This window comes from Wallemia ichthyophaga, assembly GCF_000400465.1.
Source record: "Wallemia ichthyophaga EXF-994 unplaced genomic scaffold scaffold4, whole genome shotgun sequence".
Lineage (NCBI taxonomy): Eukaryota > Fungi > Basidiomycota > Wallemiomycetes > Wallemiales > Wallemiaceae > Wallemia > Wallemia ichthyophaga.
Window position 1 is genome coordinate 541817 of NW_008806277.1, and position 11140 is coordinate 552956.

General features: G+C 43.9%; 9 protein-coding genes across 9 annotated transcripts; 4 read left to right on the top strand and 5 right to left on the bottom strand.

Moving 5' to 3' along the window:
* Positions 1–403: 403 nt before the first annotated feature.
* Positions 404–1204, top strand: J056_003523 (50S ribosomal protein L3; the record flags this gene model as incomplete). Its single annotated transcript, XM_009268746.1, has 1 exon — positions 404–1204. One exon carries the CDS (start codon positions 404–406, stop codon positions 1202–1204), a length of 801 nt encoding a protein of 266 aa, XP_009267021.1.
* Positions 1205–1296: 92 nt separating this feature from the next.
* Positions 1297–2358, bottom strand: J056_003524 (uncharacterized protein; the record flags this gene model as incomplete). Its single annotated transcript, XM_009268747.1, has 1 exon — positions 1297–2358. The coding sequence occupies one exon, from the start codon at positions 2356–2358 to the stop codon at positions 1297–1299; it is 1062 nt and encodes a 353-aa protein (XP_009267022.1).
* Positions 2359–2422: 64 nt separating this feature from the next.
* Positions 2423–3957, top strand: J056_003525 (Peptidyl-prolyl isomerase CWC27; the record flags this gene model as incomplete). The annotated part of the gene is made up of 3 exons (XM_009268748.1): positions 2423–2465; positions 2514–3411; positions 3462–3957. 3 exons carry the CDS (start codon positions 2423–2425, stop codon positions 3955–3957), a joined length of 1437 nt encoding a protein of 478 aa, XP_009267023.1.
* A 23-nt stretch (positions 3958–3980) lies between these two features.
* Positions 3981–4625, bottom strand: J056_003526 (N-acetyltransferase 9; the record flags this gene model as incomplete). The annotated part of the gene is made up of 2 exons (XM_009268749.1): positions 3981–4518; positions 4567–4625. 2 exons carry the CDS (start codon positions 4623–4625, stop codon positions 3981–3983), a joined length of 597 nt encoding a protein of 198 aa, XP_009267024.1.
* Positions 4626–4700: 75 nt separating this feature from the next.
* On the bottom strand, positions 4701–5436 carry J056_003527 (3,4-dihydroxy-2-butanone 4-phosphate synthase; the record flags this gene model as incomplete). Its single annotated transcript, XM_009268750.1, has 2 exons — positions 4701–5169; positions 5213–5436. 2 exons carry the CDS (start codon positions 5434–5436, stop codon positions 4701–4703), a joined length of 693 nt encoding a protein of 230 aa, XP_009267025.1.
* A 140-nt stretch (positions 5437–5576) lies between these two features.
* J056_003528 (ATP-dependent RNA helicase DED1) lies at positions 5577–7244 on the bottom strand (the record flags this gene model as incomplete). The annotated part of the gene is made up of 1 exon (XM_009268751.1): positions 5577–7244. One exon carries the CDS (start codon positions 7242–7244, stop codon positions 5577–5579), a length of 1668 nt encoding a protein of 555 aa, XP_009267026.1.
* A 273-nt stretch (positions 7245–7517) lies between these two features.
* On the top strand, positions 7518–8405 carry J056_003529 (uncharacterized protein; the record flags this gene model as incomplete). The annotated part of the gene is made up of 1 exon (XM_009268752.1): positions 7518–8405. One exon carries the CDS (start codon positions 7518–7520, stop codon positions 8403–8405), a length of 888 nt encoding a protein of 295 aa, XP_009267027.1.
* Positions 8406–8482: 77 nt separating this feature from the next.
* Positions 8483–10028, top strand: J056_003530 (Diacylglycerol O-acyltransferase 2B; the record flags this gene model as incomplete). The annotated part of the gene is made up of 10 exons (XM_009268753.1): positions 8483–8613; positions 8657–8761; positions 8808–8954; positions 9006–9024; positions 9057–9121; positions 9172–9474; positions 9525–9552; positions 9599–9725; positions 9776–9911; positions 9962–10028. The coding sequence occupies 10 exons, from the start codon at positions 8483–8485 to the stop codon at positions 10026–10028; spliced, it is 1128 nt and encodes a 375-aa protein (XP_009267028.1).
* A 274-nt stretch (positions 10029–10302) lies between these two features.
* Positions 10303–10829, bottom strand: J056_003531 (uncharacterized protein; the record flags this gene model as incomplete). Its single annotated transcript, XM_009268754.1, has 2 exons — positions 10303–10450; positions 10720–10829. The coding sequence occupies 2 exons, from the start codon at positions 10827–10829 to the stop codon at positions 10303–10305; spliced, it is 258 nt and encodes an 85-aa protein (XP_009267029.1).
* Positions 10830–11140: the final 311 nt, after the last annotated feature.

Genomic DNA, 11140 nt, shown 5'->3' on the forward strand with positions numbered 1-11140 from the left:
AGTTGCGCCAACAAAGTCAAAATTTTCAAAGAATTTGCTATCATAGTGAGCGGCGATAGAGAGTGTGTAAGGAGAGAGACGGTTGTGAGTGAAGACAAGATTGTTAAAGTCTTTGGAACCGTGAGGAGTGTTTGCAGAGAATGAGTCGATGTGTGTGTGCCAATTGAGAGATTTAAAGTGATTTAAAATATAATCAGCCACTTCCTTATTACTTTGTGTACCACTAACTCTGGGTGTGAGGAGTGTGTCTAAGTGATTCTCGTTGGTGAGTAGATTACCAGATAATAAGTCTACTAAATTAGAAGCCTTGACTAGGAAAATAAAAGTAAAATAAATTAATAGATGATATTTCATAAAGTGATATTAATTACTAGTGGACGTTGACAACCAACCACCATCAACAATGACTTACAATCCACTCTACCGGAGAACTGGTCTAATTGGAATAAAACAAGGAATGACCTCAATTTTCAATGAACTTAATCAGCAAATCCCAGTGACTCTAATTAAAATTGATAGAAATCAAGTTAGCGGTGATAAGGATGGTTACTTGCAATTGTCTTCTACAGACACTGATAAACTATCTAAACCACTATCAAAGCATTTCCAATCACTCAACATCCACCCAAAGAAACACTCAAAAGAATTCAAAGTTTCTAATGAGTCAAAGATTCAAATCGGTACAGAGTTAAGCGCTGCTCACTTTGTACCTGGTCAGTTTGTAGACGTTCAAGCCACTAGCAATGGTAAAGGCTTCTCTGGTGTCATGAAAAGACACAACTTCAAAGGATTGAGAGCTACTCACGGTACTTCCATCTCTCACAGGTCACAAGGTAGTACTGGTGCAAACCAAGACCCAGGTAGAGTCTTCCCTGGTAAGAAAATGGCTGGTAGAATGGGTGGTGAGACTACCACTGTCCAAAACTTGAAAATTGTTAGAATTGACACTCAAAACAACACTATACTCGTTAAAGGATCTATTCCTGGTAGAGATAATGGTACTATCTACATTAAAGACGCTATAAAGAAGCTCGTGATTGATGGTCAAAATAAGTTTAAAAAGCTCGGTTCTCAACCTGAGCACACCTCAAAAGCTCTACCATGGGGCGTTGACACTTTACCTTTCCCTGCAGCCACTCAAGAGATGGCTGCATCCTATCCACATATCCTACAAGCTCCAGCTGCCCCCAAAAAGGACGACTGAGTCAGGTGTATTTAGAGCATTATTTAGAGCATGAAAATATACATATTAAACGTAATATTGAGGATTAATATTCGCATATATAACTCAACAATCTACCACTGCTTTGCGTACTCTTCTAATGATAAGAAGGTGTCAACTGCAGTTTGCTCCTGCGAAAAGAAAGTTTGTGCTAGCACTGTTTTTGCTTTATCATTTGCGAATCTGTGTCTGTGTATAGACTTTCCCTTGCCTTTTTCACCAACAGGTACATTCTTCTTGACTGTTTCGTTGTCACCAAGACGCTCGTGTAATGCATCGACGAAATCTTGATTGGTCACCATAGCTCTGTCGCTAGCACTGATGAAGCGCTCTCCACCGGCACGAGGAACAGTCATTGCGAGAACGTGTGTGTTAGCAACATCCCTCACATCGACAACATTGGACATTGGTTCGATGAGTTTATCACCATTCGCATCCTTGAGTTCACCACTAAAGAGTTGGTAGAAACGAGAAATACTAGTGTTGAGCTTGTCTTCTGAGGGAATGTCGTGAATGCAAGGACCGAGAATGAGTGGTGGTGCTATTGTCGCTAAATCGAATGAAGGCTTCTCCTTATCGATGAAATCCCAAGAAGCACGCTCAGCTAGAGTCTTTGAAGCCATGTAAAAGTCGAGTCTTGAAGCCTCGCGACCTTTCTCGTTGACTTGTGCAGGTGAGTGCTCGTTCCACCACTCCTCATTGTACACCGTAGGAGTATCACGAGGCATCATAACGCTAGCTACGGAGGAAGTGATGACTACCCTCTGCACTGACTTGTTGTGCTTATGTGCGCTGCGCAGGATGTTCACTGTACCCTCTACAGCTGGTTTGATAAGCTCGTCTGGATCCTCTGCGTTGAAATGGAATGGTGAAGCCGTGTGCATGATTCCATCCACTCCCTTAACAGCCTCGTCGAACGCATCGGGTGCTTCGATATCCTCGACTATCACATACTCAAATTTACCGCCACCGCCACTGACCTCATTCAGCTTACGCACGAGATAATCACCTTTCGCGGTGCTTCTCACAGTCGTGCGCACGTGGAATCCGGCGATGAGGAGCGCATGGCATACATGTGAGCCAACGAAGCCACTACCACCGCTTACTAGAATTTTACCTTGATGTACTGCAGGCATTAGATGATGATTGTAATTGAACAAGGCAAAAGCCATGATATCACTTCAGACCCCAACAGTCATCATGAGCAGTATCTATAACTTAGAGCCATATACGAATGGGAAGGGTAGGCAGATTCTTAAGAATTTATTTAATTTCTAAAATCAGCGCTCAGTCCTCCTACAGACAACTGTTGGTGATATCGAATTGGAATTATGGGGAAAAGAGTGTCCAAAAGCTGTTCGTAACTTTATCGCTCTTTCTTTAGAAGGTTACTACGATAATTGCATTTTCCATCGGGTCGTACCTGAGTTTATAGTTCAATCCGGTGATCCTACAGGCATTGGTACTCGCGGTGAATCGTTCTTTGGTGAACCTTTCGAAACTGAACCACACCAACGTCTCCGTTTCAATAGAAGGGGTTTAGTTGGTATGGCACACTCTGTCGACCCAGACACAGCAGAACGCGACAATAGAGGCAGAATTCTGCGCACCAACACCTCCCAATTCTTCATAACTATGGCAAGCACACCAGAACTCACTGGTACAAACACGTTATTCGGTAGAATTGTCGGTGATACCATCTTCAACGCTCTCAAAATTGGCTCTTACGAAACTGATTCGAATGAAAAACCCCTCTATCCACCCAAAATTAAGTCTATAAAGATCCTGATCAACCCTTTTGGCGATATCGTCCCTAGAATTACCCGTGCTGAGAGAATATCTCAAAGTAGAGCGAAAGAGGAGAGACAAAAAGAGCGCACAGAGGAAATGGCTAAACTTGGTCGAAAAAAAGCAAAGAAGAACACAAAACTGTTGAGTTTCGGCGAGGAGGAGGAGACTGACGAGCAACCAGTCCAGCCTAGCAAAATTAAATCATCTCATGATCTCCTAGACGATAATACACTGCTAAAAGAGGATGATACTGGGCGAAGTGGGAAGGGTTATATTGAAAAAAGTGAGACTGAGGAAAAACAGTCGAGTAATCGGGACAAGAGCATTGAAAATAAACCTAAAAAGACCCCTGATCTCTCTTCTATACGTAAACAATACACTGAAAACACAGACACGGAGTGGGTGCAAGTGACACATAGCCGATGATCCCTTTAACATATTACAACAGCCTCAAAGAATCCATACGACACACAGAAGATGCCATACAATCTATTAAAGGTGGCAATAAGGGTGATGAAGGGAAAGCGACAAAGAAAGAACCCAACGATGACTACACGGCGATGTTGTCCTCGTACAAAAACAAAAACAAAAATGCAACCAAGGCGAACAAGAAGATCAATACACTTGATCGCCTTAAGGCTTTCAAGGAGGGATTGAAGGGGGTGAGTGTGCAGGACGAACCAGGCGACAAGAAGGTTGAAGATAACGCTAACACACCAATTGACGCACCTTACGACTATGACAAAGACGACGACGATGACCCTAATTGGATGAACCATCAACTCCACTCCTCGCAAACAGACCGGCTTCAGGACGACCAAGCTCGCAGGGCTGAGGTCGACTATGACGTCATCGATCCGCGTCAATTCAAGCGTGCACGGAAGCATGAGAATCCCAACAGTGACATACGCGGCCGGAGTGGAGGTGCGTATTCGAGGAGGTAGAATGTGTATGTGAAGGGGTAGTGTTATGCATAATTTATTAAACTGATTGGCTCCGCTACGTATGAACAATGTCTTAACTCGACCTCCTCAAAAATATCTACATGCTTATGCTCTGCAAAAAACAAGTTCCTGAAAAGGGAGTAAGATGGTATATTTTTGTAGGATATTTTGACAGATAAAATGCGCTCATTGTGTTCGTCTACATGGTGCTTGTAGTAGCTAAGCATAAGCATCATAGCTTCGCGTCCTATCCCCTTACCCCTGTAGTTTTTGTCGGCGATCATCACTTCACATTCAGCGAGAGGAACATCATCATCGCCCATGTTGAGAAATATATTCACATCGCCAATTGGCTTCCCATGTCTTTCTCGCTCTTCACCTGGCAGTGTGTCGTAGTCACCCACACTACTATCCACAACTATAAACGCCAGCTTGTCGTCGTCTATGTGCCAGCTGCGCTGCATTGCATACTCGCCATCTAGAGATAGCGGCTCGGATGCTGTCAGCGTGCGCATTTCTTCGCTAGCCATCCACGCGTGGTAGCGCTGTACGTGTGCTGTTCTACAAAGTGGTTGAGACGGGACTTTCATGCCTGTGCCTTTCACTCACTTGTAAGGAACAAGCGACACTTTCTCACCCAGAACCACGGTATTAGAGTTGATTCTCATCCGTTAACAATATCATAAATACAATAATCCAGGGTAATAAATTCAATTTCTATTCAACTTGTATACAGTTTCTATTCAAATGCTTACACTCGACATCCTCTCAGCGATCATATTCACTGTAATAACTGGTATCCCCCATATCGCAGCGAAGGCCATGCAGTCGGTCAATCTGGCCATGTCACCGTGAGGGCTATGAGGGTTGACAATCTCGCATAAAAGGCCAGCTGGTGGCAAATGAGCGAGTATTGCAAGATCTGTGGCACTCTCTGTGTGTCCCTGTCTATTCACAGTGCCGCCATCTACGCACCTCAGCGGAACCATATGACCAGGTCTGTTGAAATCATTCGCAGAGGCTCCACTACCAGGCGACAACATTCTCGCAGTAAGTGCTCTATCAGTGGCAGATATACCAGTAGAAACACCTTTGAGATAATCAACTGTGACCGTATATGCTGTCTTATGCTTCTCAGTGTTCTCACTACTCATCATACCTATTTGCAGCTCTGATAAACGTGCTGATGGTAGCGATATGCAGATATAGCCACTGCGCGGTGATGAGAAGACTCAACGTCACAAACCTTACCCACCTCGTCCACTTGATCATCCAAGCCATCTGCTCTGCTGTAACACCGCAAGCTGGTAGTACTAAATCACCCTCATTTTCCCTGTCTTGGTCATCCATCACAATCACGAATTCACCCCGCTTGTAAGCCTCTATAGCCTCATCTATACTATTAAACTGGGTTTTGGTCTTGTTTGGATGTGGTGGCTCTGTGAGAGCATTGAATTCACTTGAACTATTCCTCGCCATCGTCGACGTATTACGATAACAACGCTACACAAATCAACTAAACAAAGACCATATAAATTTAGGAAATGGAGAAAATATTAAAAATTACAATCAGAGCGTTGATAATAACTACTTAAACTGCGTCAGTGCGTCATAAATTATTACTTTTGTATCCAATAAGCCGGTGAATCGTGAGAGAAGGAAGAATTTCCCGAAGAATTATCCCAACCAGATCCATTAGTTCTTCTAAATGGTGATCCAAACCCTCCTGAAGACATGCCACCGCCTCTAGATGACATTCCTCTTCCTCCTCTAGATCCTCCTCTGCCTCTACCTCTTCCACCAAACACACTGGCTTGTTGCATACAACCCGCAAACCAATCAGGTATCTCCTGCTTAGCTTCTTTGAGAATCTCAGACAAGCTTCTAACGATATTAAGGTTGTTTTGATTGAAGAATGAGATAGCATGTCCTGTGTTACCAGCTCTACCTGTTCTACCAATTCTATGTACGTAGTCGTCAATATCAGAAGGTAAATCGTAATTGACAACGAGTGAGACGTGAGGAATATCTAATCCACGTGCTGCGACGGCTGTGGCAACCATCATTGGGTTAGTACCCTTTTTGAATGTGCTCAATGCATACTCTCTTTCCCTCTGATCTCTATCACCGTGAATTGCTGTGGCTCTCAAACTGTTTTGTAATAAGAAGTCGCACAGAATGTCTGCCATTCTCTTTGTTTCTACGAATATCAATGTTCTGTTGTTCCCATCAGGCTCCATGTGGCCTTCCAGTATATCAAGCAAAACGCTCTTCTTTTCAAAGTCCTCAGCCCATTCAACTGTCTGTGTAATGTTTTCTGAAGTACTACCGACTCTACCAACCGACAAGAAAACTTCATCCTTAAGGAAATCTCTCGCCAACATCTGTATCTCTCTTGGGAATGTTGCTGAGAAGAGGAGTGTTTGACGATCATGCACAGTTGGCATATCGCATCCCTGCACAATCTTTCTGATTTGTGGCTCGAAACCCATATCCAACATTCTATCAGCTTCATCAAGAACCAAGTATTTTACGTTTGCTAAGCTAATTTTACCTCTGTCAATGAAATCGCAAAGTCTACCTGGGGCAGCACTCAATAAATCGCAACCTCTATCTAATTGTCTCATTTGTTCGCCAGATGGAGCGCCACCATAAACGACAGCAGGCTTAACCCAAGATCTGTAAGCGAATTTCTTAGCTTCTTCGTGAATTTGATTTACGAGTTCTCTAGTAGGGGCAAGGATCAAAGCGGTTGGATAAACCTTAGTACCACCGTATTTTGGAGGGTTAGGAGGTTGAACTTGGGAAGGACCATTTGAGAAACATGCAGAGAGGATTGGGAAAAGGAAACCACCAGTTTTACCTGAACCAGTTTGAGCACAGGCCATTAAATCCCTACCAGATCCGACGATTGGAACAGAGTATTTCTGAACAGGAGTGGGCGTAGTGTATCTAGCAAATCTGATGTTTTCAATCAGATGAGGATCTATTGGAGGGTTTGTGAATTCGGTGATAGGGTCAGGAACACCGTGACCTTTAGCTTCTACTGGGATAGCAGCGTACTTTTCAAAGTTGATACCAGTGCTTGAGTTGAGAGGATCGCCTGGCTCACCAAAGAGATCAATTTCCATTTTGTCATTACGAGGAGCAGGAATGTGCTGACCGTCGATCCATTTACCGCCACCGCCAGGTCTACGATTGAGATTTGAGCCGAGAGAAGGCTTTGCTGGAGAAGGTCTGCCTGCAAAGCTAGCGTTTGAAGGGGATCTAGAGAAAGCGCCTGGCATAGGAGTGCTAGCACCGACAGCAGGAGGAACAGAAGGAGATCTTTCAACTGATCTCAAGTGCGGTGGAACGTATTTTCTAGGTTGATTTACAGCGCCTGCGCCATTCACATTTAGATTGGCTGTAATATTGAGTTAGTGAGGTGTTATATCCTGAATATTAAATTACTTGCACATTTTAGATTCCATTGTGGCCGTTTTGCGTAAAAAGAAGTGAAAATAATTTTTGAGTTGAGTATCTGTCTACAGGATACATAGAGTAATTTAATAAAATCAATGAGAATTATAAATAGCGTTTGTAAGCAACTTAAGGAGGTTGCTTACACCCAGTCCAAACCACAGAAGCTTACTGCAAATCTCAATGATGCTTATGGCCAGTTTGAGTATACAGGCAAAGCAATTCTCAGCCCAAGAGATGAATTAAAGTATAGAATGGCAGTTTCTACAAGCGCATTTAGCCCGTCCACTTCAAACCAATTAGAAGGCCGCAAAGAATGGCTCGAGAAGCAAAGAGAGTGGAGATACAGGCTACGCGGTATAAAGTACAATAAAGAAGACAACGTCAATTCTATCAAAGACGGCTCAATCACTTCCCTCTCGCAACAAAACGTTGTCGGTATCCCTGTCTTCCTCCCAAATATCTCATTCAGGCTGATGCGCAACCACACTCCACCAAATCAAGAATACAACCCTTATTTGGCCACTTTTAGAATACCACGCTCTCTCACCAAGCAAGATATACGCTCTTATCTCCTCGCCGTGTATGGCGTTAAAAGTACGTGGATACACACAGACCTATACCAGCCACGCTTGATCAGAGGAATGACCATGCGTTGGAAGAGAAAGGGCAGAGGCGATGCTACTACCGGCAGAGGTTTTTACAAGAGAGCTTTGGTTGGCCTTGAAGAGCCTTTCTACTTCCCTGACGAGCCTGCTAGAGAGGAGTTAGAGAACAAGTATGCCTATAGTGAACGGGAATGGATGACCCGCAGAATGCTCATGGCTTTCTCAAAAGGCTGGAGATGGAGAGGTGTCAAGGAAACTGGCCAAAGAGGTGCCACGCAGCGACTTCCAAACGTGCTCACTGCCATCTCAATGAGGAGGGCTGAACGCGAGCAAGCAATCTCCAATGAAGTTGAGAAGATTAAGCATTTGAGGTTGTAAATATAATTGAGATTCATTTTCCACGTTATGTCATCAGGTATCACTCCACTTGTGACGGCCATCACTCTGTTTGTTAAATGACGAGCAGCAGCAGCAGTGATAAGAACAATTCGGTTACATCTCCACTGCCATCTCCGTCTGCATTTATACAGCGTTTGAACAGCTACTCCAAGCATGGCTTCGATATCCCAGAGCATATCAGGGTCAAGTGGGTCCCAGTGGTATTTAATGCATCCACTAATCTAAGCTAGATTCGCTCCAATGAGCGTTCCTCGGCATCGTAGGCTCCAAACTGCCGCTGTCGCTACCTGGGCACTCATCCTGCCAATATCTCTTTCATTGTTTTTAATTTGCGTGTGGGTCAACTCATTTACATCAGATAATTTATTCAAACATTTCCAGCTCTTTCCCCCCACTCTGGCCTCTACTCATCCCTTATCTCATCTGGGCGTTTCTTTTCGATGACGCACCCGAAAACGGTGGAAGACCGAAGCACTGGTTTAGAGATAGCGCTGTGTGGAGATTCTTTGCCGAATACTATCCAGTCTCGTGCGTTGTTTTTTTATCAAAATCTAACACCTTCTTACGTCAACAGACTAGTCAAGGCGGGTTCTTCGTTGTGTGTCTAGCATCACTCTAATATCGCTTCAGGAGGACGAGCTATCATCTGAAAAAGCTTACGTGTTCGGTTACCACCCTCATGGAATCATTGGCATGTGAATACACCGCTGGTTTCATTCACCTTCTAAACTCACATACTTTGCAGGGGAGCACTAGCAAACTTTGCTTCGAATGCAACAGGATTCTCATCGCTATTCCCAGGTATCACTCCACATTTACTTACTCTCACAGCCAATTTTCAAGTACCTTTCTATCGAGATCTGCTGCAAGCCATGGGTATATGTAGTGTCACCAAGCGCAGTTGCGAGCATATTTTACGCAAAGGTCCAGGCAATGCTATCACAATCGTCGTTGGTGGCGCTGCTGAGAGTTTGAACGCACACCCAGGTACTTCCGACCTTATACTAAAAAAGAGATTGGGTTTCATCAAAATTGCCATACGAGAGGGGTGAGTGGGGGCTTTGTGGGGTGTGTAGGCTCTTTGACACCCTGTTGCAGTGCTGATCTCGTACCTGTCTTCTCATTTGTAAGTGAATATTTTATAGCCGAGTGCTTCTTTGACAACTACACAGGGCGAAAATGACATATACCAGCAACTATCAACTGAAGATGGAAGCAATGTCCATAAACTCCAAAAGTCCTTTCAAAGGATATTTGGATTCACTCTCCCACTGTTTCATGGAAGGGGCATCTTTAATTGTTCGTTAGCTTTGTTGTTTCTTGCAGCCGTACTTAACGTATCTCTCTAGACAACCTCGGTTTGATGCCATACAGACATCCGATTGTATCTGTCGTCGGAAGGGCTATCCACGTCCAACAGACTGCAAACCCTTCGCAGGAAATGATGGAAGATGTGCAAGCAAGGTACATAGATGAGTTGATGAGGTGGGTTGGTGTCTTGTCTTCCTCTCGTGCATTTTAACTTTCAAACACAGAATATGGGACAAGTACAAAGATGTTTACGCTGCAAATCGTACGCGTGAACTCACTCTAGTTGATTGATTGATCAAACATACATGATCATTTTTGTTTGTTTACACGTGAATAACTCACGATAAGTTGCTCAAATATCTCGATGCTATTTCCTAATTTATTGCCAGATGCATAAGTCGTAGGGCCAATGTAAAGCTCTCAATTTGCTTACTTCAATCGAGTACACGTAAGTACACTTTAAGTGAGGTTAGGTGGAACATCGGAATGAAATGGAGATGTTACAAAAACGTAAGACAAAAATGACTTTCAAATTTTCACTATTGTTAAACTTTTGAAATGCTTCCTATTCCTCCACTTGATCAGTTTCAAGCTCTCCAATCTTTTCCTGACGAGCGCAAATCTTATCAGCCGCATCAAGAGCATAGCTTGGTATGACCTTCTTCCATGCCTTGAAAAGATCAAGCGTCGCTGGATTTGGAACACCTCCAGCGCTAAAGATTATTAGGTTAAACAATAACGTTACTGTCTTCTCAAACTTGATCGCCTTATCGTGTGCTACAGACTGCAGTCCAACTTTGAGGAGAGCTTAGCCATCCATTGTTTGCCAGTCGCGAACTGCTCTCTGAAACTTGGGGGTTAAAGTATATGCACAGTGCACAGTGGCATCATGCTTCGACATCGCATTACCAACTGACTTTAAATTTACTTGCAGATGCATCCGAAGGTCACGGGCGCTTGGCATTGGCACTCCAGTCTCCACCTCGGCAACAGCAGCACGGAAGAACTTTGCAAGTTAATTGAGGATAGCGTCGTGACGCTTTGTCTTGCAATGAACTCGTTGAAGACGGGTGTTGTCGTGTCCAGGGTCATTTATGCGCCCACACTGAGACGTCTCACGCGCCCCAAGGAAGAAAGTCCGTATGTTAGGTGACGAGCCCCGATCTCTCCCTGACTTGACGAGAAACTTTCGATTGCCTAATGGCGCTCGCCTCTCTCTGTTGCAACTATGTCTCAGACACTATGGAATTCAGGCTGCTCACTTAGACCTTTTTTTAGTCAATCTTCAAGAAAGGTTAGTTTTCCGTGGCTATAAAACATGCACATTCCTTTCATTTGTACTCTCAACAGATTACATTCGTTTCTATCTTTACATCGCTGTACAAGCCATTCCTCAAGTATAA